At 35.8% G+C, this 26,402-nt stretch overlaps 2 protein-coding genes across 7 annotated transcripts in view; one reads left to right on the forward strand and one right to left on the reverse strand.

Annotated features, from left to right (window-relative positions):
* The first annotated feature begins 1,338 nt into the window (after nucleotides 1-1,338).
* On the forward strand, nucleotides 1,339-25,614 carry LOC117924381 (CBBY-like protein). 3 transcript variants are annotated; one of them, XM_034843007.1, is made up of 11 exons: nucleotides 1,341-1,694; nucleotides 2,484-2,533; nucleotides 2,654-2,717; nucleotides 3,147-3,195; nucleotides 3,290-3,358; nucleotides 4,103-4,164; nucleotides 16,573-16,653; nucleotides 18,423-18,583; nucleotides 18,685-18,769; nucleotides 19,915-20,058; nucleotides 24,974-25,614. In XM_034843007.1, exons 1-11 carry the CDS (start codon nucleotides 1,429-1,431, stop codon nucleotides 25,005-25,007), a joined length of 1,065 nt encoding a protein of 354 aa, XP_034698898.1. In that variant the 5' UTR covers nucleotides 1,341-1,428; the 3' UTR covers nucleotides 25,008-25,614. The 3 variants fall into 3 exon arrangements, with proteins under 3 accessions (XP_034698899.1, XP_034698898.1, XP_034698897.1); XM_034843006.1 differs by lacking the exon at nucleotides 24,974-25,614 and adding an exon at nucleotides 22,095-22,546; XM_034843008.1 differs by lacking the exons at nucleotides 18,423-18,583; nucleotides 18,685-18,769; nucleotides 24,974-25,614 and adding an exon at nucleotides 22,095-22,546 and having other exon boundaries at nucleotides 1,339-1,694.
* The window catches only part of LOC117924380 (protein ROOT HAIR DEFECTIVE 3 homolog 2), a 134,098-nt gene continuing 132,670 nt past the window's right edge, over nucleotides 24,975-26,402 (reverse strand). For all 4 annotated transcript variants that reach the window (XM_034843004.1, XM_034843002.1, XM_034843003.1 and 1 more), the window contains one exon: nucleotides 24,975-25,488. In XM_034843004.1, coding sequence (XP_034698895.1) covers nucleotides 25,192-25,488 — 297 coding nt within the window. In that variant the 3' untranslated portion in view covers nucleotides 24,975-25,191. The remainder of the gene's footprint in view (nucleotides 25,489-26,402) is intronic.

The raw sequence follows: 26,402 nt of genomic DNA on the forward strand, positions 1-26,402 counted from the left end.
AAACCCCAATTTGTGGAAAATATTAAAACTTTACAAAAAAAAAGGGAAAACCTATGATCCTTTAATGAAGCTTACAACCAAATATAAGAAGAAGAAAACAAACAACAAGTATCCCATTCAATTAACACATGCAATAATAAAAATGAACATTTATGCGTCCTTTGGCTATATGATAATATCAAGACTGCAAAAAAGGGGTTAGTACACTCTAAATAAAGATCTAAGCATGCTTATAACCTCACTTTAATACCACTGTTGGCATCTTAGACCTAAGCAACAAAAGCAATTCCATTTTTTTTAAAAAAAAAAAAGATATTTTAGGGTTAAAGTACTAATCCTTAGGTTTGGATGTTTCGAAACCTTAAATTATAAGTTTTGAAGTTGTTGGAAGTCTCATAAACTCATGATCTTCTGCTCGATGACTCAACCTTATTTTTGACACACTTTCAATGGGGAGGAAAGGAGGGTAAATACTATAACTCTCTTTCTCTTTAGATGGTGGAAAACAAAAGTAATGAAAACCCTAAACCCTATGGGGTATTTATAGGGTTTCTAATTAGACTTAAGTGACTTAAGCCCACATGAGCTTAGATCACTTAATTTAGCTCAAATTAGGCCATAATTGATCAATTAACCCAACAAGGCCTAGTAATTAATCATTTAGCCCAATTTAAAGACTTCGTTCACTTATTTTTGTGCAACCTTGCATAATTACCAAAACGACTTTATGTACAAAAGTGAACCTAAAGTCAATCTAACCATCATAACCCATGCCAACAAGATAAGTGAGAACCGCTAAGATTTATAGGAGTATTGACTCTCTCAAAATTTAATTCTAAAGTTTATTCAACATCCTAGTACAGAGAATCAATTAAACTCTAATGTCTTATGGAAATTACAACGAGACATTATGTGTTCAACTCTATAACCTATCATCCATTTATTATTTATATACATATTTATGTCTTCTTATAATTATTGTTAGTGTCAATAATATATAAATTATATAATTATGATATCATATTTGCATGATATTTTGATTTAGGTTAAACCATACGTTCCACTACTCCATTGTCTAATTTTTGTGTTCTTGAATTATAAAATATTGATAAGTATGAGGGTTAGGGATATTAGTATGAGTTTTTACATGATATGTTTGAAGTGATTTAAAATTAAATTATGGGCTCTGATTACTCTAATCTTGGCTTTAAATGGATGGAAGGGCTAATAGTTTTTGGAATTTGATTTTTTATTTTATTCACCGTTTAAAATCTCGACTCTTTTATCTTTTTAGCATTAAAATCTTTGAAAACATAAATATCATATTTATTATCACACAATATCCAGGGAGTTAAAAGAGAGAAGGATTTGGAGTTGGCAATCGAGGAATAAGGGAAGCATTTGGAACCGCTGTGAACCCAGCAACTGATGCTTTGCAGAACTCTACAGAAACCCATGGAAACCGTTTCATGTTCAGTTCTTCATCCTCTTCCATTTTTCAACACTTGCTCTTACAACAAACACTTCCAATTCCTCAAAACCCAACTCTCTTTTCTCCCCAGTTTCTCCACTAACTTGCATTTTCCCCGGAAAAATTTCCCGCACTTCAATGGCTTAACTGCTTTCAGATCACTCCCACCCCATAACAACCCAAACCCATCTCAAGAACTCGCTATTCTCCTCGAGGTTGAGGGGTGAGGCCCCTTTTTCTTGGTTCAGAATTCTTGTATTTTATTTTTTCTTTGTCTGTCTTGGTTCAGAATTCTTGTATTTTCTTTTCTTTTCTCTTTTTTAATGGGTCTTTGTTGCTACCCTAAGTTTAATTTTGTTTACACATGGATTAAATGGGTTTCTTGAATGAACATCTGAATTCCTATCGTTCCATTTTATCTGAAAAAATTGATGTGATTTTTGTTGTTGGTTTTATTTGATGCGTTAAATTCAATTTCTTGTCTTTTTTAGTCGTAACTCTGCAGGATCCTTTGCTTTTATATTACTATATTTCTTTCAATTGATTTCAATGTCCTTTCTTAGGCAAGTGTACTTCAATATCTATTTCATGCTGTTCTACTTTGTGTAGAATTCAGTGGTATTTTAGGTTGCTTGACAGCGGATCTCTCTTCTTGTTTGTAGTCTTATTCATACCCTGTATTAAATGGATAATTCTGCGATTTAACTAATGGCGGTTTATAAAAAAATCCCATATTTGTAGACCTTAAATTTAATTTCATGCCATGGTGTTTCTCAGTTTTAAGTTTTGTCACAAGTGTTTTCTCTTTTCCTTCGTTGCTCTGTCAAGAATCTATAGTGACATAGAAAACGTTTGAGGCCTGGATTTTTCTTTCTGCCCCTGGTTTCTTACTGTAAAAGAACCAAGAGGCTAAATTCCAGGCAGTCTTTATGTTATACTATATTTGATGCCTGTTATTATAAATATTGGTTTTGCTTGAAGCCTGTTCCTTAACATGTATTCTTTCCTTTAGGGTCATTGTGGATGTATATTGGATGGGCAACCGCAATGCCTTCAACACAGGTGTGTTGGATACGGTAGTTTCAAACTCTGCATCTAAATCTACTACTTATGATTTCAGTGGTGGTAATTGGCAGATGTATATAAAGGAGTCTAATCCTGATTTTCCTTTTGTGCTGCCAGCATTCCGGAAGCTTGGCCTGGACTGTGCAAATTGGCCAGAACCTGTCTATCTAGATCTTTTAAGGTGTGAAATTCAAATAGTTTTTGTAATAATAATTTGGGTTATTTTGATAAGTTGCTTCTGTATGCTGGAATTATTTGACACATAAAAAGTTTTATTAGCTGAGTTTAGCACAAGGTTGTTGTCTTGCTTTATTACTTTGTATTTACAAAAGTAGTAAGGTCATGTTTTAAACTTTATTATTAGGAAATAAATGTTTTAAGAAAAATTATTGTCTCATGTTTGGTTTACCATGGAAAATATGAAAGGAAATAAAATTAGGAACTTGTAAATTTTCAAATGATTTAATTTTTATATAAAATGAGTTTGAATAAGCATGTAAAAATAATTAATTAACTTTAAGAAAAAACTGAACTTATAGAATGTCTTGATCGGTCCTTACTGATTCTGATACCAAAAATTGCTATAAAGTACTTTGCAATTGCTTTTCAGGAAGAGTGCTGGTGACGAGGAGAGGATGTTGATACTGTTCTTCAATAAGGTGTGTTGTCTTATTTTCAGGAAGAGTGTCTTTGCACATGCTTTTGTTGAATGATTTGATTAGCTTTTCTTTCCTATCTGAATTTTTTTTGCAGATTGGTTGGCCAACTTCAGTACCCACTAGTGAGCAGAAAACATTCATGCAAAATGTTTTGCGGGAAAAGGTATTTCATACTATTAGCAAGTGGACCTATGCTGGGTATAAGCCATATTGTTTTAGCTGCGAATTATTTGTCCCTTTGTATTTTTCAAAACAGTTATGGTGATGGTTGAATGCTTGCTAGTTCTGAGTAATTATTTGATCCTTCACATCACCTCATAAAATACAGATTTCAAATTTTATGATTTATGATTAAAATAAGATTTGGAAATCAAATATTTCCTCTCAACATCAAAACATTGGAGGATTTTCTATAAGTACATATCCAATTCGTCAGAATATTTTATAATGAAAATTTGAAAACAACTCCAAAATCAAATCAAAACTTGAAATTGCATTCAACAAAAATTGTATTTCCAAAAGAATTTACTAACTTTATTTTCACTCAATAGTTGACAATTTCAAATTTAAATTATCAAGTTCAAAAAAGAGAAGCTGGAGTCTTCCAAATGGCTTTGGTTGTGTAAATTCCATTGGACTGTTTGAATGTGCTAATAAATCATGTTCAAGTTTTACATTACTCTTGGTTTGTTTTATTATTTATTATTATAATGGTTGTATTCTTTATTTTATAGTCGTTTTGCTGTTGTATAAGCTTGTTGGTAAATTATCTCCAGTTTCTTTATCAGTTGGAGAATAACAGTGATTCAATGTCTTTCCATTTTGTAAATCATGTGCCCTTATTTTATATTCCCATTTGGCCAATTGTACTATAAACTTTGCTTAATTATTGATTAATTGTTGGCAGAAAAATGCATTGGATGATCTATTGGTGTCAAAAGGCTTACCTTTACGACCTGGAGTAGAAGAGTGAGTAGTTCAATTCTGATTATTATTCTATACTTTGAGGCTTTGATTGATATATGTTATGTGCCAGCTATATGTTCTAGACTTGAAGGCATCTATTGATTACCGTATTGGAAGCACATACCCCTTGATTTTAAACAATAGGTAAATCTTGTAGTCTCATGGTTGTTTAATTAGCTTTATGAGACAAGGGAATAAATCTCAATCATTATCACCTGGATGTTTTGGTTCCCTGATACAACTTGCTTTTTCTACTTTATACTTAATATCTTATGCGATACGTGATTTCAGTCTTTCTTAGTTATTGTTGAAGATTTAGGATGAGTTAGCTATTTTTTATTTTGTTTCTGTGTTTGAATAAAATTCGAATTTATTATTCAATTTTTTTTTGATAGATTAGACAATTAGGATTTCTTATTTTTATGCTTCCTATTTTTATGTGTTTGGTTAGATTGATTGAGATTATTGTGGAACCAATATCTCTTATATATCTTTGTAAATTATCAAGTATTGAATAAGCATAAATAATCTTTCTTCTCTCAAAAACTACATGGTATGAGAGCCCAAAACTCTATACTGAAAATCATGATGGAAAAAACTGCCATGACTAGAGCAAGGAACACGGCGTCCTCTGGTGTTGTCGATAGAGGTGCTCCACAAGTTTCTACTTGGAATTTTAAGGGATTAAATAATCTATATCCATCTGCTTGATTGACCATTCACAAATTGAATGGTAAGAATCATCTCAAGTGGGCACGGTCTATTAAATTAGCAATTGATGGCAAGGAAAAATTGGGCCATCTCATTAGAGAAATAACAAAACTAGCAGCCCATGATCCAACAATTAGAACGTGGAGATTTAAAAATTCTATGGTGATTGTTTGGCTTGTGAATTCCATGGACTTGACGATTGGGAAGATGTATCTCTTCTTACCAATGTTGAAAGAAGTGGGGGAAGCAGCTTGTAAGGCTTAAATCAAAATTGTGATTGGTAATTGAGTTTTATAATGAGATGAAGGCGCTTTGGCACGACTTAGACTTGTAGTACTAAGAAGAATGGGATTGTCCAAGTGACAGTGTGAGACATTTGAAGAGATTGGAGAATGATTGAGTCTTTGTGTTCTTGGTTGGATTGAACAAGGAATTAGATGAAGTAAGAGGATGGATTCTGGGAAGATGACCTCTGCCCTCTCTTTGCAAAGTTTTCTCTGAAGTTTGGAGGGAGGAAAATCGAAGGAAAGTCATGATGAGGGATAATACTCCATTGATACCTGAAGGTTCTTCCCTAGTATCAAAAAATAATCAGCCTGGACAGAAAAAGTGAGAAACCTTGATGTGATCACTGTCATAAACCTTGGGCCACTGAGGAAAAATGCTGGAAACTTCATGGTAATCAACAGACCACTGAGCCTTCCAAGCAGCAAAGGAAGAGTCTCATGGGCAACCAGTCAACTCAGAGATGTCTCGAGTCACAAAGGAACAGTTAGAGCATCTGTATAAACACTTTCAATCTCCACAACTCTCAGTAAACCACACTTGTTCTTTAGCTCAAAAAGTTAACTATTTGATTACTGCTCTCGTTAGTGTTAACTATTCGACTACTGCTCGCGTTAGTGTTAGTCCAAATTCAGATAGTCCATGGATCATAGATTTCGGAGCAACTGACACAAGATTGGTTCAAAATTATTCTCATCTTATAGTCCATGTGCAAGAAACGAAAAGATCAAAATTGCATATGGTTCTCTTTCGACATAGTCGGGACAGGATCAATCATCATCTCTCCTTCCTTTACACTCCATAATGTCCTTCATGTTCCTAACTTGGCTTGCAATTTATTGTCTGTCAGCAAACTAACTCATGATCACAATTGTCAAGCTATATCCATCTCATTATGAGTTTTAGGAAATGACCTTGGGGAGGACAATTGGCAATTCTAGAGAAAACAACGGACTCTATTTCTATGAGGATGGAATTGAATCGAGAAGATAGGCTTAGGGTATCTATTTTAAATCCATTTTTGTTGCTAGTGGTAGTGTAATTTTATGACATTTTTGGCTAGGCCACCCAAATTTTCATTATTTAAAATACTTGTTTCCAAGTTTCTTTGAAAATAAAAATCTATCTTCATTTCAGTATGAATTTTGAGAATTAGCTAAACATCGTCAAACATCCTTTACATTCTAACCTTATAAAGCTTCTAAACCCTTCTCCTTAATTCATAATGATGGATGGGGACTTTAGTTTTACTTTTGGCGGGAGGATTCCTCATCCTCCTTTTGTACTTCTTTTTCTATCAATATATTCACGCGTGGTTTCCTATCAAAAAATAAATAAATAAATAATGATGGATGGGGACCATTTAAGATTACTACACTTTTTGGAAAAAAACTAGTTTGTAACATTTATTGATGATAACATGAGTAAGTTAGGTATATTTACTAAAAGAAAAATGAGAAGTGAAAGGTAGTTTTCAAAAAATTTTACACCATGGTGCAAACACACTTCCACACAAATATTAGGTTATTAGAGTGATAATGGGAAAGAATATTACAAAAAGGTTTTGGGAATTCCTTTGTACAAAAAGGGATTGTAAATCGACATTCTTGCACCAATATTCCTCAACAAAATGAAGTGGATGAAAGGAAAAACAAACACCTTTTAGAAGTAGCCAAGGCCTTAATTTTCACAAATAAAGTTCCTAAGTATCTTTGGGGTGAAGCTATCCTTATGGCCACTTATCTAATAAATTGAATGCCAAGCAAGGTTTGCACTTCCAAACACCTTTACATATTTTTCAAAATGTCATCCCACATTTTGGTTGTCATCCAATTTGCCTTTAAAATATGAACAAAACCGTGGGAAACTTTATCCTAGAGCAAAAAGGTCTGTGTTTGTGGGATATTTTCTAACTCAACAAGGATACAAATGCTATGATCCCATAAAAAAAAATGTTTATCACCATAGATGTCACATTTTTTTGAGTCTAAGCCATTTTTTGAATTTCGTCTTTAGGGAGAGAGGGGAAGAGAAGCCTCAAAGTATCTACATGTTTTCCAACTAGAAGAATCATCACATGTTCCACGCACAATCACTTTAGTCCAACTTATAGTGGAATCGGGTATGTTAACTACTGAAAAGATAGGTCTAGGCCCCTCCTTACTACCATCTCATGATCACACAAGCACAAATCATGGTAGAAAAGCAGGAACTAAGTGTACAAAAGTCCATGTCTACATGATGAAGAATCAACTCCAATGCTCCACTATAGTGCCATGAGTCCTAATCAGGACATGATCAAAACTCAACTGATCTTCTAGGTAATAACCAATCCAAGCCTATTCAATCTATCTTGCCAAGTCCTAGTTCACAATCATCTGAGTTCATTAATAATTTTAGTACTCCCATTGCTATCTGAAGGGATGTCAGGTCTTGTACCAAACATCCCAGTCTAACCGTGTCTTATAAGAACCTCTCACCATTTTTTTGTTTTGCGTTCACTATACAACTTTCTTGTGTGGGAATTCCAAAGAATGTATAGGATGCTCTACGGATTCTTGAGTGGAAGGAGGTCATTTTTAAGGAGGTAAGGGCTCTTGAGAAGAATAAGATGTGGGAGATGGTGGACCTACCAAGAGGAAAAAGGACAGTTGGGTGCAAATGGGTGTTCATAGTCAAATATAGGTTGAATTAATCACTCAAAAGCTTTAAAGCTCGATTGGTGGCCAAAGGATTTACTTAGACCTATGGTATTAACCATCTTGAACTCCTGTGGCAAAGCTAAACACCATAAGAGTACTCCTATCAATTGCAGAAAACCTTGATTAGGCTTTGCAATAGCTAGATGTAAAGAATGTTTTCCCTAATGGAGACTTAGAGGAAGAGGTTTACATGGACTCACCTTTAGGTTTTGACATGAAGTTTGGATCAAAAGTTTGTAAGCTAATAAAGTCTTTGTATGAGGTGATGTCCTGAGAGAATGGTGAGGACGTTGAAGGTCTCTGTGGAGAGGAAGACCTTCTTGGTTAGGTTTGAAGGCGAGTCCGGTGGAATATGGTGTTCGCTTACAGAGCACAGTAGAGGCTCTGTTTTCGCCTTAGGCTTTGAGAAGGAAGAGGTTGGCTGGTTGATCAAACATTTGATGAAGGTCATCGAGTTGAAGAGTTACATGGGTTTCAACAGAAAATACAGAGGAAAATCCAGAGTTCATTTAATGGAGGTTTGCTTCAACAACCATGGTAGGTTTGTAAGGCTTTTGGAGTTCGCCTCTAATAGAAAGTCAACTTTCCTGGTAATACCTGAGGGAGAGAAGGGCAGGGGATGGGAGCAACTAAAAAATGCACTGTCTTCAATGCTAGTGGTCCCCTCCTCCAATATAGATGAAAAGGGAAGGCAATGCAGGGATGAAAGAATAAATCATAAACATGTGGGTCCTTTGTGCTTGTCCTTTGCGAATGTAGTTAGAGAAGAAGGACTGAGGAGAGGAGGCCTTGTTCCAGTTAGGAGATGGGCGAGAGCTGTGGTGTGCGAATGCCCCACTGATTTTGATAACTGGGCTGAGGTTGGCCGTGCTTTGGCGAAAAGATTAGGGCAAAAAGGTGTGGTGACTATCGTCTCCTTCTCTGGCGGAAAAAGTTTATTTTTTGTAGAAACTATAGAGGAAGCTTTCTCTTTCCAAGAATTAAGGTTTCTCAAGATTAAGGGAGGATATAAAACTCATTTGAGAAGGTGGTCGCTAAGGGAAAATTCAGAAGTTGTGGGGAAGTTTAGAGGAGGATGGATAGAATTACGGGGATTGCCCTTTCATTTATGGTTTGAGGAAAATCTGAAGAAAATTGTGGAGTAGTGGGGGACGGTGATAGAGATCGATTGGCGAATGCTGAAATTGTATGATCTTTGCAAGGCAAGGATGAGAATTTTAATGAAGGAACGGTTAGTTCTTCCTACATTGATCGAGGTGTTAGATGGGGGATAGGTGTTTACAATTTCAGTTGTAGTGGTTGGAGTTGAAGACGATAGGCGAGGTAGAGAAATGGGTGAGTCAACTTGGGAGGATAATGAGCCTCACTTGTGGATAGATGGCGGAAGGATGGTTGGGAAAGCTAGATCAACGACTAAAGGAAGGTCTTATGATGGGGCAGTTGACAGAATGAAAGAGGGTGGAGATAGTCAAAAGATTGAAGCAGTACCCGTGGGGACACATGGCAAGAGAAGATCGGAAGTGGGGAACAGTTGGTTCCAACCCTCCTCTTTGTTTAATTTGAATTCAAATAAATAGAGAACATGGCTTGCTGGGCCAAGGCAGGATGGTGAAGTTTGGGCCGGAGGGGACAAGGCCACTCAAATGATGAGGAAGGGCATCAGGCCTCTAATGCAAAACAAGAGAGAAGGGCCTAATCTTAAACCCAGACCACTGGTAGAGGCAAACTTGGGCTGGGAGAGGGCTGATAATTTAAAAGGCCCGTTTTCGAAGTTAGGCCAAGAAATGGGAGGAAAGCAACCCATTTATGAGAAGGGCTCTTTACGCAGAGAAGACTCCTCTGCAATGGGAAAGGGGAAGTCAGTCTTAGAGGTCTCCGTTTCTTAGTTGAGGGGCTCCACGATGAAGTTTGGTTCAAAGAAGCTGTGGATTACTCTTATCCCTCCAATTTCTGGATGCCGACAAGGGGTTCGAAGTCGAAGTGAGCCTCTAATGCATGAGAAGCCATCTTTAGATTGTGATGCTCCTCCAAAGGAAGATGCTTTCGAAGCGGGAACACTGATGGATCAAAGGTTCAATGCGAGTCCACTCACTTTTAGTCGATCGTCAGAGTTTTGAAAAAGGTGTTTGGGGGAAGGGGCTTCGTCGACAAAAGGAGACATGGATAATCAACAAAGGTCTTCTCTTAAGGCTTCTATACTTTCAAAGGGGAAAGAGAAATTGCGCAAATCCTCTAACGTTGAAGACAAAGTAGGCTCTAAGGGTTTCGAGGGTTTTGTTCATCGTGGCTCTTCAGTCATGGTTTTTCCTTCTAATCCAATAATTAGAGAAAAAGGGCTCAACTTTGTGGGGACTTGTGGAATGATGGTAGTGGAAAATATTGAGGTATCTTCTTCCCCACATTCTTAGTCATCTTTGTCAATCCCCCTCCCCCCCCCCCCCCCCCTCCTTTGGTTTGGCACTTCCACCTCCAAGTCCTTCTGTTCCCGTTCTTCCCAGTTCAGTAATTTAGTCTTAGTATCCTACGAAATCTTGAGTTATTTCTGAAATATTTTTCAAAAAAAATGACGATGGTGCTTTATGTCAAGAGACTGTTGGCAATCCTAACCTAGATGTTGTGGAGTCCCAGTTAGCTTGTCTGAACCAAATGTCCAAGGGTAATAACCCCCTTAAAACCATGCCCAACACGCCTATTAAGGCCCCCAACTTAGTTATAGTTAGCCATGGGTGAAGCTGAGTTTTTCCCTTTGGGCGGGTTCCAAATAGAAAGCCTTTCCCCTAGCAAAATGGCTAAAGTTCGTAAGGTCTTAAGTTCTTTGGATATTAAGGTGTATTCTAGGCGGAAGAACAAATTCTCCACAGGTATTTGAGACCTGTTGGAACTGGTATGGAGATTTAGGGTTAGAGAGGTTTTTCCATGAAAATCATCAATTGGAAATCTAAGGGTTTGGGATCTAGGAAAAAACGAAGCATGGTTAAAGATTTTTTGCGGCTTGAGAACCCGGATGTTGTGATGTTTCAGGAAACAAAAAGGGAGGAGTGTGACAGAAGGTTTGTTGGTAGTGTTTGGTCGGTTAGGGATAAGGAGTGGGCTGCTCTTCTGGCGTGCGGGGCTTCAGGTGGGATTTTGATTATTTGGGACTCAAAGAAGCTGTGCAGTGAGGAGGTGTTAATAGGCTCCTTTTTAGTCTTAGTCAAGTTTTTGTTGGATGGATGTGAACCCTTGGGACTGTTCGCAGTTTATGGCCCAAACAGTCCTTTACTAAGGAAGGATTTTTAAGTGGAGCTCTTAGACATTTTTGGCCTTTCTTTTCCTTTATGGTGTATGGGCAGTGATTTTAATGTTATAAGAAGAAGTTCAGAAAAATTGGGTGGCTCTAGTTTAACCTCTACTATGAGGGACTTTGATGGTTTTATAAGAGATTGTGAATTAGTTGACCCCCCATTACGGAACGCCCCATTCACTTGGTCAAACATGCAAGAGTCACTTGTGTGTGTAAGAGATTGGACCGGTTTCTTTACTCGAATGAGTGGGAGCATTTCTTCCCTCAAAGCCTTCAAGAAGTTCTTCCTTGATGGATATCGGATCATTGGGCGATAGTTTTGGATACCAATCCTTTCAAGTGGGGCCTAACACCTTTTAGGTTTGAGAATATGTGGTTGCAATATCCTAGTTTCAAAGATTGCTTCAGTAGTTGGTGGAGAGGTTTTCAAGGAAATGGTTGGGAAGGTCATAAGTTTATGAGGAAGTTACAATATGTTAATGCCAAATTGAAAGATTGGAATAAGGATACTTTTGGAGTGCTAAAGGAGAGGAAACAAAGCATCCTGGAAGAAATAGTTAACATTGATGCCGTTGAACAAGAAGAGGTTCTTTCTTCGGAACTTTCAGCTCAAAGAGCTTTAAGAAAAGGGGAGTTGGAGGAATTAATTTTGAGGGAAGAAATTCATTTGAGACAAAAAGTTAGGGTGAAATGGGTTAAAGAAGGGGATTGCAATTCAAAGTTTTTTTCACAAAGTGGCGAATGGTAGACGAATTAGGAAATTCATCAAGTTTTTGGACAATAAAAGAGGTTTAGTGTTGAATAATTCTGAGAGCATCACAGAGGAGATCTTACTTTATTTTGAAAAGCTCTACTCGAGCCCTCCTGGAGAGTCTTAGAGAGTAGAAGGATTAGACTGGTCCCCTATCTCACAAGAAAGTGCTTCTAGGTTGAATTCCCCTTTTACTGAAGAAGAGATTTCTAAAGCCATTTTTCAGTTAGATAGGGATAAGGCGTTAGTGCTTGATGGATTTACCATTGCTGTGTTTCAAGATTGTTGGGATGTGATCAAAGAGGACTTAGTGAGAGTGTTCGCAGAGCTTCACAAAAGCGAGATTATTAATCAAAGCACCAATGCCTCCTTCATTGTTCTTTTGCCCAAAAAAAGCTAGACAAAGAAAGTCTCATACTTTAGACCTATTAGCTTGATCACTAGTCTCTATAACATAATAACCAAAGTTCTATCAGGGCGATTAAGAGGTGTACTACATGAAACTATCCATTCTACTCAAGGTGCTTTTGTTCAAGGGAGACAAATTTTGGACGCAATTCTTATAGCCAATGAGATAGTGGATGAGAAAAGACGATTAGGGAAGGAAGGAGTTGTCTTCAAAATTGACTTTGAAAAGGCTTATGACCATGTGTATTGGGATTTTTTGGATCATGTGTTGGAGAAGAAGGGATTTAGTCCTAGATGGAGGACCTGGATGAGAGGATGTTTGTCTACAGTCTCTTATGCAATTTTAGTGAATGGAAACGCTAAAGGGTGGGTCAAGGCAACTAGAGGGTTAAGACAAGGTGACCCTCTATCCTCTTTTTTGTTTACTATCGTCGCAGATGTGTTGAGTAGGATGTTGTTGAGAGCAGAGGAAAAAAGTTTGTTGGAGGGCTTTAGGGTAGGTAGGAATAGAACAAGGGTGTCCCATCTGCAATTCGCAAATGATACCATCTTCTTTTCTAACACTTGTGCAGAAGAACTACAAACTCTCAAGAGTTTATTGTTAGTGTTTAGGCAAATTTCTGGGCTTAAGGTCAATCTTGACAAGAGTAACCTTTTTGGCATCAACCTTGATCAGGATCATCTTTCTGGGCTGGCTTTGATGCTTGATGGCAAGGCTTCTGATTGGCCTATACTCTACCTGGGTCTTCATATGGGAGGGAATCCAAAGGCTTGTGGCTTTTAGGATCCAGTGATTCAAAGAATCTCACGGAGATTAGATGGGTGGCAAAGGGCTTACTTATCTTTTGGAGGTAGGATAACTCTTATCCATTCATGCCTTTCCCACATTCCTAGTTACTTTCTTTCCTTGTTTAAGATTCCCGCTTCAATGGCAACAAAAATTGAGAGATTGCAAAGGGATTTCCTATGGTCAGGGGTTGGGAAAGGTAAAAGAGTTCATCTTATTAGTTGGGATGTAGTGTGTAAACCGAAGGCAAAAGGGGGATTGGGGTTTGAGAAGATTTCTCTAAGGAATCTCGCTCTTTTAAGGAAATGGTTCTGGAGGTATCTTAGGGAGAGTTCAACTTTGTGGCATCAGGTCATTCTAAGCATTTATGGGACACATTCTAATGGTTGGGATGCCAACTCTTTGGTCAGATGGTCACATCGTTGTCCTTGGAAGGTTATTGCACAAGTCTTTCAAGATTTTTCCAAGTATACTCGGTTTGTGGTAGGAGATGGAGAAATAATTCGCTTTTGGGAAGACTTGTGGTGGGGGGACCAACCTTTGGGATTCCAATATCCAAGACTATTTAGAGTAGTCACGGATAAAAATATTCCTATATCTTCAATTCTTGGTTCTGCTCACCCCTTCTCTTGGAACTTTAATTTCCGTCGTAACCTTTCTGATTCTGAGATAGAAGATTTAGAAAGTCTCATGCGTTCATTTGATTGTTTGCATTTATCCTCATCGGTTTCAAATGCGAGAGATCTTGGTCTTTATCTTCTTTAGGGTTATTTACAGTCAAGTCCTTTTTTCTAGCCTTGTCCCACCTTTCCGATTTATCTCCAATTTTCCCTATTAAGTTTGTATGGAATTCTCAAGTCTCTTTTAAAGTCAAGTCCTTTGTCTGGTTAGTGGCACACAAGAAGGTAAATATTAATGACTTGCTACAATTGAGAAGACCCTACAAAGCTCTTAGTCCTGACATTTGTAAGTTGTGTATGAAGCATGGAGAATCAGCAACTCATCTTTTCCTACATTGTTCTTTAACGATGGGGTTGTGACAGATTATTTCAGTTAGCCAAGATGGATTGGGTTCCTCTGAGAAGCATTTCTGACATGATGTTCATCAATTATAAAGGTTTTGGGATATCCAAGAGAGGGATAGTTTTGTGGCAAACTGCGTGCATTGCTTTAATTTGGATTGTGTGGCGAGAAAGAAATGCTAAGATATTTGAGGATAAAGTTAGGAATTCAGAGAATCTATGAGATTCCATTCACTTTCTTGCTTCTTTTTGGGCTTTTTGTTCCATGGTTTTTAAGGGCATTCCCCTTAATGTGTTACAACTATATTGGCTAGCAGTGTGTAGCTCCAATGGGATGGTCTAGCCAAGAGAGATTGTTTCGTTGTTTTTACATTTTATCTTCTTGTTGTTTAGTTTTTCTTTGGTGGGAGAATTCCTCATCCTTCTTTTGCACTTCTTATTTCTATCAATATATTTCTTTGTTGTTTCCTATAAAATAAAAAATAAAAATAAAGTCTTTGTATGAGCTAAAACAATCACCAAAAGCTTGGTTTGAAAAGTTCACTCAATCCATGAAGAATTTGGAGTACACCTAACGGCAAACCGACCACACCATGTTCATGAAGTTCTCTAATGATGGGAAGATTGTTGTGTCGATAGTCTATGTGGATAACATTATTATTTTTGCAGATGATGTACACGAAATGAACAAATTGAAGAAATGTCTTGCCTCAGAATTTGAGATTAAGGACTTGGATCCTTTAAGTTATTTTCTCGGAATGGAGGTTGCTTGATAAAAAAAAGGGAATTGTTGTTTCACAATGAAAATATATCCCCGATCTTCTCAAGGAGACGGGAATGAGTGGCTGTAGACCCATGGACACCCCAATGGACCCGAATCAAAAGCTAGGAAACAACAAGAAGCGAGATGCCTTGGATGCATCTTGGTACCAGAAACTTTTGGGAAAAGCTAATTTACTTATCACACACACGTCCTGATATTGATTTAGCTGTTAGTTTGATAAGTCAATTTATGCACTCTCCTTATGAAGAACACCTTGAGGCCATGTATAGAATCCTAAGGTACTCAAAGAGTAGACTAGGGAAAGGTCTTTTCTTCCATAAGAATGTTCAGCAGAATATTAAGGCTTATACTGACACAGATTGGGTAGGTTCAATTATTGATTGGAGGTTCACATCAGGATATTGGACATATGTGTGGGCTAACTTAATTTCTTAGAGGAGCAAGAAATAAAGTGTGATATCACAATGCAGCGCAGAGGCTGAATATAGGGCAATGGCTCAAGGGGTATGTGAGATGTTGTGGTTGAAATGAGTTTTGGAGGAGCTCAAGAGACCAATAAACATGCCTATGAAGCTGTACTAAGATAATCCAACAGCACAAAAGATAGCTGATATTCTTATAAAGGGGCTGTTTAGACCTAACTTCAAGTTTCTCATCAACAAGTTGGGCATGATAGACATCAATGCACCAACTTGAGTGGGAGTGTTGAAGATTTAGGATAATTATTTATTTTATTTCTCTATGTCTAAATAAAATTTGAATTTATAATTTGAATTTTTCTAGGAGATATGACAGTTAGGATTTCCTATTTTTATGCCTTTGGATAGATTGGTTGAGATTATTGTGGAACTAATCTCTCCTATATATCTCTGTAAATTCTCAAATATTGAATAAGTAGAAGTAATATTTCTTCTCTCAGAAACTACAGTTATATTTAATTAGCAATCAACATTAGTTTACACGGTGAAGTTGAATTTTGAATGGTCTTGGATGTTAATAACTGTTTTTTCCTTCTCTCTTTCTCTCTCTCTCTCTCTCTTTTATTTTTTTATTTTATAATATTGTACTTTCATCTGTACATGAATTTTATAAAATTCTTCAATTTTTGTTGGACAGTTCTTGTGCAGAGTTCTTCATTTTTTTCCTTTGTTTTTTTCCACCCTTTCAAAGCTAAAGTCTGAATAAGTTTCAATTTGTTTGAAAACTGAATGGAAATCAATGTAAAAGTGTGCTTCAAACTTAGGATTTCAGATAAAAATATTGAAAATTTTATTTTTTATATTCAGACAAAATATCTTTAAGATAAGACTTTAAAAAGAGTTTATTGAGACCCCAAACAAAAAGACAAATATGGCCTTACCGACTAAAATGGTTATTAGAAATTGCATGAGACTAAAATTGTATCATATTAGAGGTGTTATTTTTAATGATTAACTGAAATATATCTTGAACTCCTGGAAAATAGTGATAAATATCACTTGTGCTGGGGAAGTTACAATTAGCAGCCAGGCTCTTGTCATGCTTAACTTATGTGGACAAATCTCACTATTGGGTTATCAAACTTAAGAAACATGTTGGACACTATTCTCTATGACTATTATATGATTATTAGTTATTAGTATTTGTTTTGATCTTTTACTCATAGCATCATCATTTTTTACCTCTATCTCCATTGCAGTTTTATTGATGATGCATATAATGAAGGAATACCTTTGCTCGTTCTTACACCCTGCTGTGAAAGTGAGGATAAAGTAAGAAGGTACATTCTAGGCTTTCCAATCTGCATGATAGTGTTCATAAGCGGTAAAATTTTAATTAGACTGAAATATGTGGCATGTTTGCTGTTGCAGACGTGTGCTTTTGTCAAACCTCATACAGCGTGCAACTGTTTACATTCATAAAAACTTGCTAGTTTGTACTCAGTCTTTCTGTATAGCACAGATATCAATGTTTTCATTGTTGGCTACATTTATCTTAATTGCCAAGACCTTACACCATAATAAGGAACATCCATAGCATTTCGTATCACCATCCAAAAACAGAATCATTCTTACCCCAAATTGCTTGCCAGTGTTGCCACATACGCCATAACATTCTCTACAAAGTAGTGGAACTTTTGTCTTGATTAGTCGTTTCTACCTTCTCTGAAGAGTTGCAGATTCTGGGAATGAGTCCTTTGTTGTCTAAAATGTGAAGATGGTCTACTGGTGAACATCATAGCGTCTTTTTATACATATGATTGCCAGTATTTTGTTAAGTCTGTGAAAATATCTTTACATTGACATTTAGAATTTGTCAAAGATAGAAGCTTCTGTTAAGTTGGTTAAGGCAAAGCATTGGGAAACTTAATTCCACTATTCTTGAACAAAATTGGGGAATATAAGATTAGGCTGAATCCACTTGGAGCTGGGCCTTCTTTTTGTACTATTATGTGTGTGAAAATAATGAGAAAAATTGGATTCACTTGGCAACTGCTTCTCTTTGAAATAGGATTGACTATAGATTTGAATCCTAGCAAATGGTTTGGTAAAACCACAGGATTTTCCTGATCTAAGTTATGCATGTTTCATACACATGCACAAATATATTAGTCTTCAAGGATACAACCGTTTCTATTCAATGATTATTATCATGATTCAACATGTGATAAGGCTAAACTACATCTATGCCTATATGGAAAATGGTAACATAACAAGGAAAACCTACAAAATCTAGAACTTAAAATGTATAGTTCTTATATCTGCATGTCTTATTAAATGTCTTACAGTCTCTGCATTTGATTGTGAAAGTTATACAGGAGTATTGTTTACTAAATAAAATAGTAACACAAATAATTTTAGAAGAAAGAAGAAGCAAAATTCTATTCCGTTGTTATTACTGTTATTGTTGTTGTTCAAGTCCAGTACAAATTGTTCTTCACTTGATGTCAAAATTTGCTAACTTTTATAGTTGTGTTAGAAAAATATAATGTTGCTAACTTACTTGGAGGTATTATCATAGTATAATGTTATTGTAAAGAATCATGTATTATCTAAAAGCTGGAGGCTAATAATGCTGTTCCATTGCTTAGCATAAAAAAAAAAAGCATGTCTATGCAAATGATGTATTATGTAAAAATGGTTCAATGTTTCTTGGTTAGTTCAACAATGTTCCTACACTGCATGTGCTTATGTGCATTATTACTTTACCTGAGCCCAGCCCTTGTTAGCTTGCTCAGGTTCATTTGGCTGGATGAGGTTGAATCTAGGCTCAAGATCAGCTAAAGAGGCAACTCATGATGAAGCTTGGTAGCCTCATTGACAGCCTTAATGGAAATAACATTATCCTTGAGTGGATGTTGTGAATGTTTCAGCACCTTTATAAGAAATTGGCTGAGTTGTCCTTTTGATGAATGATGACTGTGTTTGCTATCAATGCTCATTTCAGGCTTGTTCCCTACTAGAGTAGCACAACATTGTCTGTGACCATGATGGAAATATGCTAAGATTGCCTTTATTTTATTTTTTTCATTTTGTTGCAATCTTTTAGATTTATTGCTGACAAGCTTGGCCCAGAAAGGATTTCAAAGGTAAAGATAGTTGGGAATGAGGAGGTAGAACAAAGTTCTTATGGTCAAATCATCCTAGGTATCGGTAAAGGACTGTTGTCAGGTGTGGATGAGCAACTAGCAAAGGAAGCAACTAAAGCAGGTCCTAATCTGGAGTTGGTTTATAGGCATTTGATCATGACTTACATTAGCTTCGGTGTGGAAGTTTCATGCTAAACGGCTCTATACTTGCTTCTTGGGCAGTTTCCGCTGAGAAACAGAGGATAGCAGAGGAGGTTGCATCTATTTTAAAGTTGAAAGTTGAGATTGGCAGTGGCTTACATGAAAAGTTAGTCCATTTTCTTTTCTCCAAACATATTCTCAATTTATTGGTGTCTACATATTGTCATTTATTGTTAAATTGTATGGTTATTGGCAAGGAAAAAATAACAAAAAATAAATATATGGCTGTCCATAAACTTGGTGATGAGGATGGGTATTAGTATAAGTTGGAATTAAATTGAGATTAGTATTAGCTGGAATTAAATTACGATTAGTGTTTATTGGAGTCAAATTAGGAGTAACTAATTAGGTTAGAGGAAAATTAGAATTATAATCATAATAGGTTATTTGAATCCTAGTAAACTTTGGATTTCTTAGAGAAGCTTATAAATAAGACAAATTGATGTAAACCAAATTATTGATTGATGATTAATAATGTTACATGATCTTGCATACTTTGCAATTTTCAATGGTGAAACTCCATTGATTTTCTTCTAGGTGAAACTCCTAGAAGACCTTAGTGCGACTATAAGGTTCTATCCTTCATTCTTCTCATCTTCTTTCTCTATTTTATTTTATTTTGTTTTATTGCCATAAACTTTATCTCTTGTTCTGCTCTTTAAACCCTAAGGCAATGTTTGGTTTTTTGAAAATACTAGGAAAGGAAAAAAAATGGTAGAGAAAATGATTTTCTCATGCTTGGTTTTATTATGGAAAATGCAAAAGAAAGTCAAATATAATTAAAATTACTAAGAAATTTATATATTTTTAAATTATTTAATATCTATATAAAAGAGTTAAATAAGTAAAAAAAAGTTTGTAGTATATACAAATAATTTATTGACTTCAAATTTATTTATTTTTTCTTTCACTTTTTCTTTTCTTTTACTTTTCCTCTTTATTTTCTTTCCCTCGCATTTTCCTTCAAACTTTCCGGGAACCAAACGTAGCCTAAGAGATAAAAACCCTAGCCCACCTATTTGATTGTAGACAACCATCCTAGGGTTGTCCTACATCACTTGGTGTGTTGTATTTTCTTACTTAAGATTAGGAGTTGTAATATCTATAATTAAAGTTCTTTGTAGAAACCTTGTTAAATTTTAAGTTCTATTAGGGAAGTTGTTTGATTAGCATATTCTTTTTTTCAATGGCTTACTTAAGTTTCTATTACTATTTTTTGGGCACATATCCTTACTTTGATCTATTATCCAGTTTACCGAAGACTATTGCTGCATTGCATGCGGGATCGGAGTATGCAGGGGTACCTGTCAACAATTGTGTACTTATAACTGGAAGCCAATCTGGGGTGGCTGGAGCTGAGAGAGTAGGCATGCCATATGTTGTTCTTCATAGCAGGTAAAGGGCCTAAAGACTCTTTTTTAATTTATTTTTTTATTTTTTTATTTTCTATTGTAGGCAAACAAAAAATATATTAACATGTGTCAAAGGCACCAAAATGCAAAAAGAGAAATGAAAGGAGGGCAACAAAAAACAAAAGTCAGTCCTTATCTAGTCCTCAACCAATCAACAAAATCTACCATGGACATAAAATTCCCATCTGTATGCGTCCTAACACACAACAAAATATTAAAAAGGAAATAGGGATTTTAGTGTTTAATTCAAATGCTCTTCACTTTCAAATGATTGCCAACTTCTCTTCTTCCATGATGTCCAAAACACGCACAACTGGATAGCCTTCAGACATTTTTCTATTTTCTCCCAACAATGGACCCATGCCATGCCAACCTAATAGAGTCTCTTTTACTAATGAAGACGTCACCCATATCATACCAAACAAAGAGAACACTAATTGCCATAAAACCCTTGCTCTAGCACAATGCAAGAGAATATGATCAACTATAACTCATTTTCTTTTGCAAATAAGTTTCTATTCATCAAAGATCATCTTCTTCTTTGCCTCTAATCCAAAGAACAAATCTTCCTTGTCTTTGCAAGGAAGGCATCTATTCACCAAATGCTAGTCTCTTCTTTGCACTTGATCCAAAGTCCATATCTTTCCTTAAATTGCTTCCCAAGTTAAAAAAAACTCCACTTTTGTCAAGGCCCAAGAGTTTCAAATTACTTCCTTTGGAAACAACTTTGATCTTTCCAATTTCCTTGCAGCCTTAAGAAAAATGTCTCTACCCTTTCTATCTCCCAATTGTTCAGTTGTCTTAAAATGTATGGGGTTCCATTGGTCTCCCATACCTAGCTGCTCCCAGACATCAACCACCCATGCATTCAATGAGGGAATACACTTGCTTAAAGAAGAATCATTGCACTATCAAATCCTTTTAGAACTTCACTCTCCTATCATTTCCCAAAACAAAGGAAGTTCTACTAATGATACCACCTCAATTCCTCCTAATGGTCTTCCACGACCCTACCCCAAAACCACCGCTTAATACCCAAGAAGACAACCCCCTCTCTTTTTCAAACTTCCTATTGATAACTTGCTCCGAAGGGACTTGTTCTTTGAAGTATATCTCCAACCCTACTTGCCAAGAAGCTTTATTGAGGATAGAAAGATCTCTATTATGAAGTTCCTCCCCTTTTTGTTTTTTGTTGTATGCAATTAATCATTTCACCAAGTCTGTTTTTGTTTGTTTTTTTCTCTTTAAAGCTCTCATCCCCATTAAAAAAATCTTTTGAATTTTCTAAATCCTCACTCACCTTTTCTTGAATGACAAAAAGAGACGTAAAATGAATTGGCAAGCTTGAAATGCTAGGTTCTAGTGCTAATGGAAATTAAGAATGCATAAATTCCTAGAACTCGATCAGATTTTTGTCTTTTTAAGATATTGAAAGAGTATGCATTTTATGTTAATGGTTATTTATTTATTTGTTTATTATTATTGCAAAATGGAATTGTAGCATTTATAAGCACAAATTTTCTCTGTGGTCAATGTTTTCCTATTCTACCAAAAATCTTATACATCTCTCATCTCTTTGTACGAACGATTGATGTATTAAATTAGATGTATAATCTTATTTTTGGTGAAACTAGAATTGCATACATGTTTTTGTATCTCAGTTTTGCAATGTGAGGAGTTCTAGCATTTCTCTCTCTATCACGCTGCAAAAAGAGTTTTTGAGCAGGTCCTGATTGCAGTTTTATTAGCAATTTGAGATTGTCTTTACAACCTTGTGCCCTACCTAGGTTATGTCAATTTGGCGTAAATATTTGGTAATTGAATTATGCAATCAAATTGCACTTTGGTATAGCTAGGAAGGAATGAAGTGGAATTGGAATAATAGTGTTGACCCATGTAAGGACTTAAAAGCGTAGGCATTTTGGTAACTGCTTGTCTGTGTTAGTCGCTTGTTCCATTGTCTAATAACCTATGTCAAGTATTAGTGGGTTGCTCATTACTTCACCATTTATCTTACAGAGCTTCTCAAGCTGAGTTCCCTTCAGCTAGTGCTGTACTGGATGGTTTTGGAGGTGCCGACTTGACGATATCTAAACTAAGAAAGAAGCTAAGATCTTGAGCTCTTTTCAAGTTGCTGGTTTCCAAGAGCATATTTTTGCACTCCTCACTTTTCTGGATTTGATATATTGAAACATCCATTCACAGAAAGATATCTTGGGCTCTAATCTAAGTCCACCATGCTTTTGAGCTAAAATGTTTTCTTTTCCCTTTTTTTCTTTTTTTTTTCCCCCCTTAAGTGTACATCTTTTTACACATTCTTGGGCATACATCATGCTCTCTAAGTAGGCCACAGTGTGCACTGGAATAGTTTTAACCTTTCATTTGCAGAGTACTGCTTTGTCACAACTCCATGTACCAGAGATTGTTAGAATTTTGAATTGTTGTAATGATTCTTCTTGGACAACTTGCAATTCTTGTCTCCATCATTTGTTTTGATTACAGGTATTTGAGCAAACAGGTCTTAAGATTAATTTGGAGAAAAGTGAATTGATTCCTATTGGGGAGGTTCCAAATTTGGAGGAGCTTGCTGAGGTTTTAGGGTGTAAGGTGGGTTCTCTTCCTTCCACTTAGGCCTCCCCTTGAGTGCTCCTTACAAGTCTAGTAGGGTATGGGAAGGTGTGGAGGAACGGTTCCAAAAAAGGCTTGCTTTGTGGAAGAGACAATATTTGTCAATAGGTGGAAGACAAATGTTAATTAAGAGCACTTTATCTAGTTTGCTTATATACTTTATGTCCCTTTTTGTTATCCTTAAAAGAGTGGCAGCTAGATTGGAAAAGATTCAAAGAGATTTCTTATGGGGAGGAGGGGGGTTGGAGAAAAAGCTTCATTCAGTTAATTGGTCGATTTTGTGTTTGGAGAAGCATAATGGGGGATTGGGTTTTAAAAGTCTTCATCTCTTCAACAAGGCTCTCTTGGGTAAATGGTCTTGGAGATTTGTGAAGGAAAGGAACCCTCTTTGGAAATGGGTAATTGTTGGTAAGTATGGGATGCAGGAGGGGGGATGCACTAAGGAGGTTAGAGGGAGGTATGGTGTAGGAGTTTGGAAGTTAATTAGAAATGGGTGGGAGGCCTTCAAAGATAAAACAAGGTTTCAGGTTGCCTCAGGACATCGGGTAAAATTTTGGAAAGATAGATGGTGTGGGGATATGTCTTTGAGGGATGAGTTCCCAGGTCTTTATGCTATAACTTCCTTTAAGGATGCTTGGGTGGTAGATATTTGGGATGGGGGTAGTTGGGGACCGAGGTTTATTAGACAATTCAATGATTGGGAGTTAGAGGAGGTTGATGCCTTTTTTGGGAGGTTGCATAGCTACTCCATCGGTTCGGGTACTTTTGATACCATGGTTTGGTTGGAGACTAAGGATGGTGATTTTTCAGTTTGGTCTTTTTACTGCTCTCTGGAAAGTAGAAGAGTGGAGCCTTTCCCGTACGACACAGTGTGGAATTCTTGGGTCCTTGTTAGAGCTAGTTTTTTTTTGCTCGGGAGGCAACTTGGGCTAAGATTTTGACACATGATCAACTTAGACGGAGGGGTTGGAAGATGCCAAATAGGTGCTACATGTGCAAGGCTGAAGAGGAAACGGGAGATCATTTACTTTTGCATTGTTCGAAAGTAAGTACATTGTGGCAGTTGGTTTTTGCTCTTTTTCACATATAGTGGGTGATGCATTCTTCGATGAGGGGGGTATTTTTAAGTTGGAATGGTGTACCGGTTGGCAAGAAAAGGAAAAAGGTTTGGAAAGTTGCTCTTCTTTGCATTTTTTTGGTCCATTTGGAGGGAAGGTAATAGGAGAGCTTTTGAGGACAAGGAATACTTAGATCAATTTTTTAAAAGCTCTTTTTTGTACCTATTTTGAGATTGGGTTAGAGTGTACATGGGAGATAGCATTACTTATTTGATAGAATGTGGATTGGTTAGGTTCCCAATAGGGTGCGGTTGTATTATCACCCCTATTGATTTTTGAATATGTATACATTTTCTTTAATATAACATATGTTTCACTTATCAAAAACAAAAAAAGGGTATTTGAGCAAAAAGGGCAAAAAAAAAAAAAAAATTCTACTTTTAAAATGGAGATTGAAGAATTGTTTTCTTGTTAAACGAAAGTCATGATTAGAATTAACACAAGGTTTACCCTTATCTCCTTGCAATCACAACAGGGTATTCTTTGATTTAAAGCTTTAGACCAAGGCATGGTCTATGGTCTATGGTCATGATAATAGATTATAGGAACAATCTCTTAATGATAAAAGATTCTGTATTTGTTTTTTCTCATCTCAGAAATGAAGATGAAAAGCTTGTTTTTATTTATTGCTAGATCAAAATTTTGTAAATATTATTTAAAAATCATGAGATTGATCTGTAAATTTAGATTAATTATTTAATAATTCCTAAAATTTCCCATTACCATAATAGAAACAAGATTTGAGAGAGATTTTAAAATTTTCAGCTTTAACCAAATGTTAAAAGATTCACATCCATTACATTAGATGCCAGCAAAACAAATACATAGTGAATCAGAGGTACCTAATTCTAAAAATGCCAAAGAAATATATCATCTAGTTTCAAATATGTGATAAAATTCTACATTTCTTTTCACTCTCAATACATATTTTGATTCATAAAATTTGCATCTCTTGAATACACATATTGTAATGTGTTGAAGAGTATTGGATTCATATTCATATTGCTAATCATTAAAAAGATCACTCACTGATTAATAGGCTTCATCACACACTTGTAGATGAGTTTTTAGTTTTCATATATAGCCATCACTATATATATATTTCTAACAATGTTTATTATTATAACGAAAATAGCATGTGGTGTCTTCCAGGGAACCCAAAATTGAATTCTCAGAAGAGTCATAACCTACACATCATCCAGATATTCCTAATTTTACAGCATATCCAACAGAGCAATTCAGAGAAGGAAATATTTGTAATGATTTATTTATTTGTATGAGATATAACATAAATTTAAACCATGGTAAGCATACAGATTTGATGTGAACATGAACTTTGAGAAAATAACTAAGCCAGAGAATGAAGTTTCTCATCCAGAAACTTCCACCTCTTCAACTTTTGTACTTCGCCTTTGTATCAGGTTGGGGCTCGAGTGTTCAATACCACCATCAGAGGAGGAAATATTTGATGATACGGATGAATCAGGAAACAAGCTGAATGCTAGATTTGACTGCTGTGTGTGATGCCTAGAACTCTGAGAAGCCAGATGTGGAGGCGGTCTTGGTGGTTGTGGAGTTGGATTCCCTTGAGCCTCTTCAGCTAGTCGCCTTAGAAGGTTCATGACAGTAGGAAGAAACCTTGATGAGATGGCTAGAAGTCCAGCCAGCTGCAGATACCACAAAATAAGAAATCATCTTTGATATCCGTTTGGAATAATGGTACTGAGGTTTCACTTGGGTATATGTGGAAAGATGATGCATGATGAATATAAAGAATTGAAACAATTATTTCATAATGTAGCTGTATTTTTTCAATACTAAAAAACAGAAAAAGGAAAGGAGAGAGGTGTGCTCTCTGAAAACCCAACCCCCATCTAGTCCAAATTTCCTAAGTAGCCATCACCCACTGTGAATCATATAACATTAAGATGTCCATGAGGCTTTCCTAGGACAATCAGGTGAGTAGCAAGGTACAATGTTAATATTCCATATATTATGATGCAAAGAAACTTGTATGCAAGGTTCAAAGTGGGGAGAATTGTGTTTTGGGCCTGGACCCAAAAATTAACATTTGGTCCATATATCATGCATATTTAAGCCTAAAACCCAAACAAAGTATGAAAATTAAGATGAAGGATATTGTCCTTCATTAATCCCTAAAATACCCTTAACCCTTACACAGGCACAAGTGAGTGTGAATTTTAATTTTTTTTTATGTTTTTTTCCCCTTTTCTATTCCCTATTAAGTATTACTCATTTCTATTTTTTTTTTCTTTTTCTTCCAATCTATATTTCTATTTTATGTCAAATAAAAAGCAATATTGTTTTTTTGTTTTTCATTTTTAAAGATATTGAATCTTTTTGCTCTTATTATAAGCAATGATAAAAATTTTGGGATTTTTCATCCAAATATTTTTTTATTTTTTTGTATTTATCTTTTAGTTTAATTTTTCATTTTTTATTTTAAATTTATATTACCCTTTCATTTATATTTTTCTCTTATTTTTAATTATTTTTTATATTTTCTACATTAACCATATTTTAAAAATTTTAAAAATTGACTATCACTTCACTTTATTAT

Source organism: Vitis riparia, chromosome 10 (genome assembly GCF_004353265.1).
Source record: "Vitis riparia cultivar Riparia Gloire de Montpellier isolate 1030 chromosome 10, EGFV_Vit.rip_1.0, whole genome shotgun sequence".
Classification (NCBI taxonomy): domain Eukaryota; kingdom Viridiplantae; phylum Streptophyta; class Magnoliopsida; order Vitales; family Vitaceae; genus Vitis; species Vitis riparia.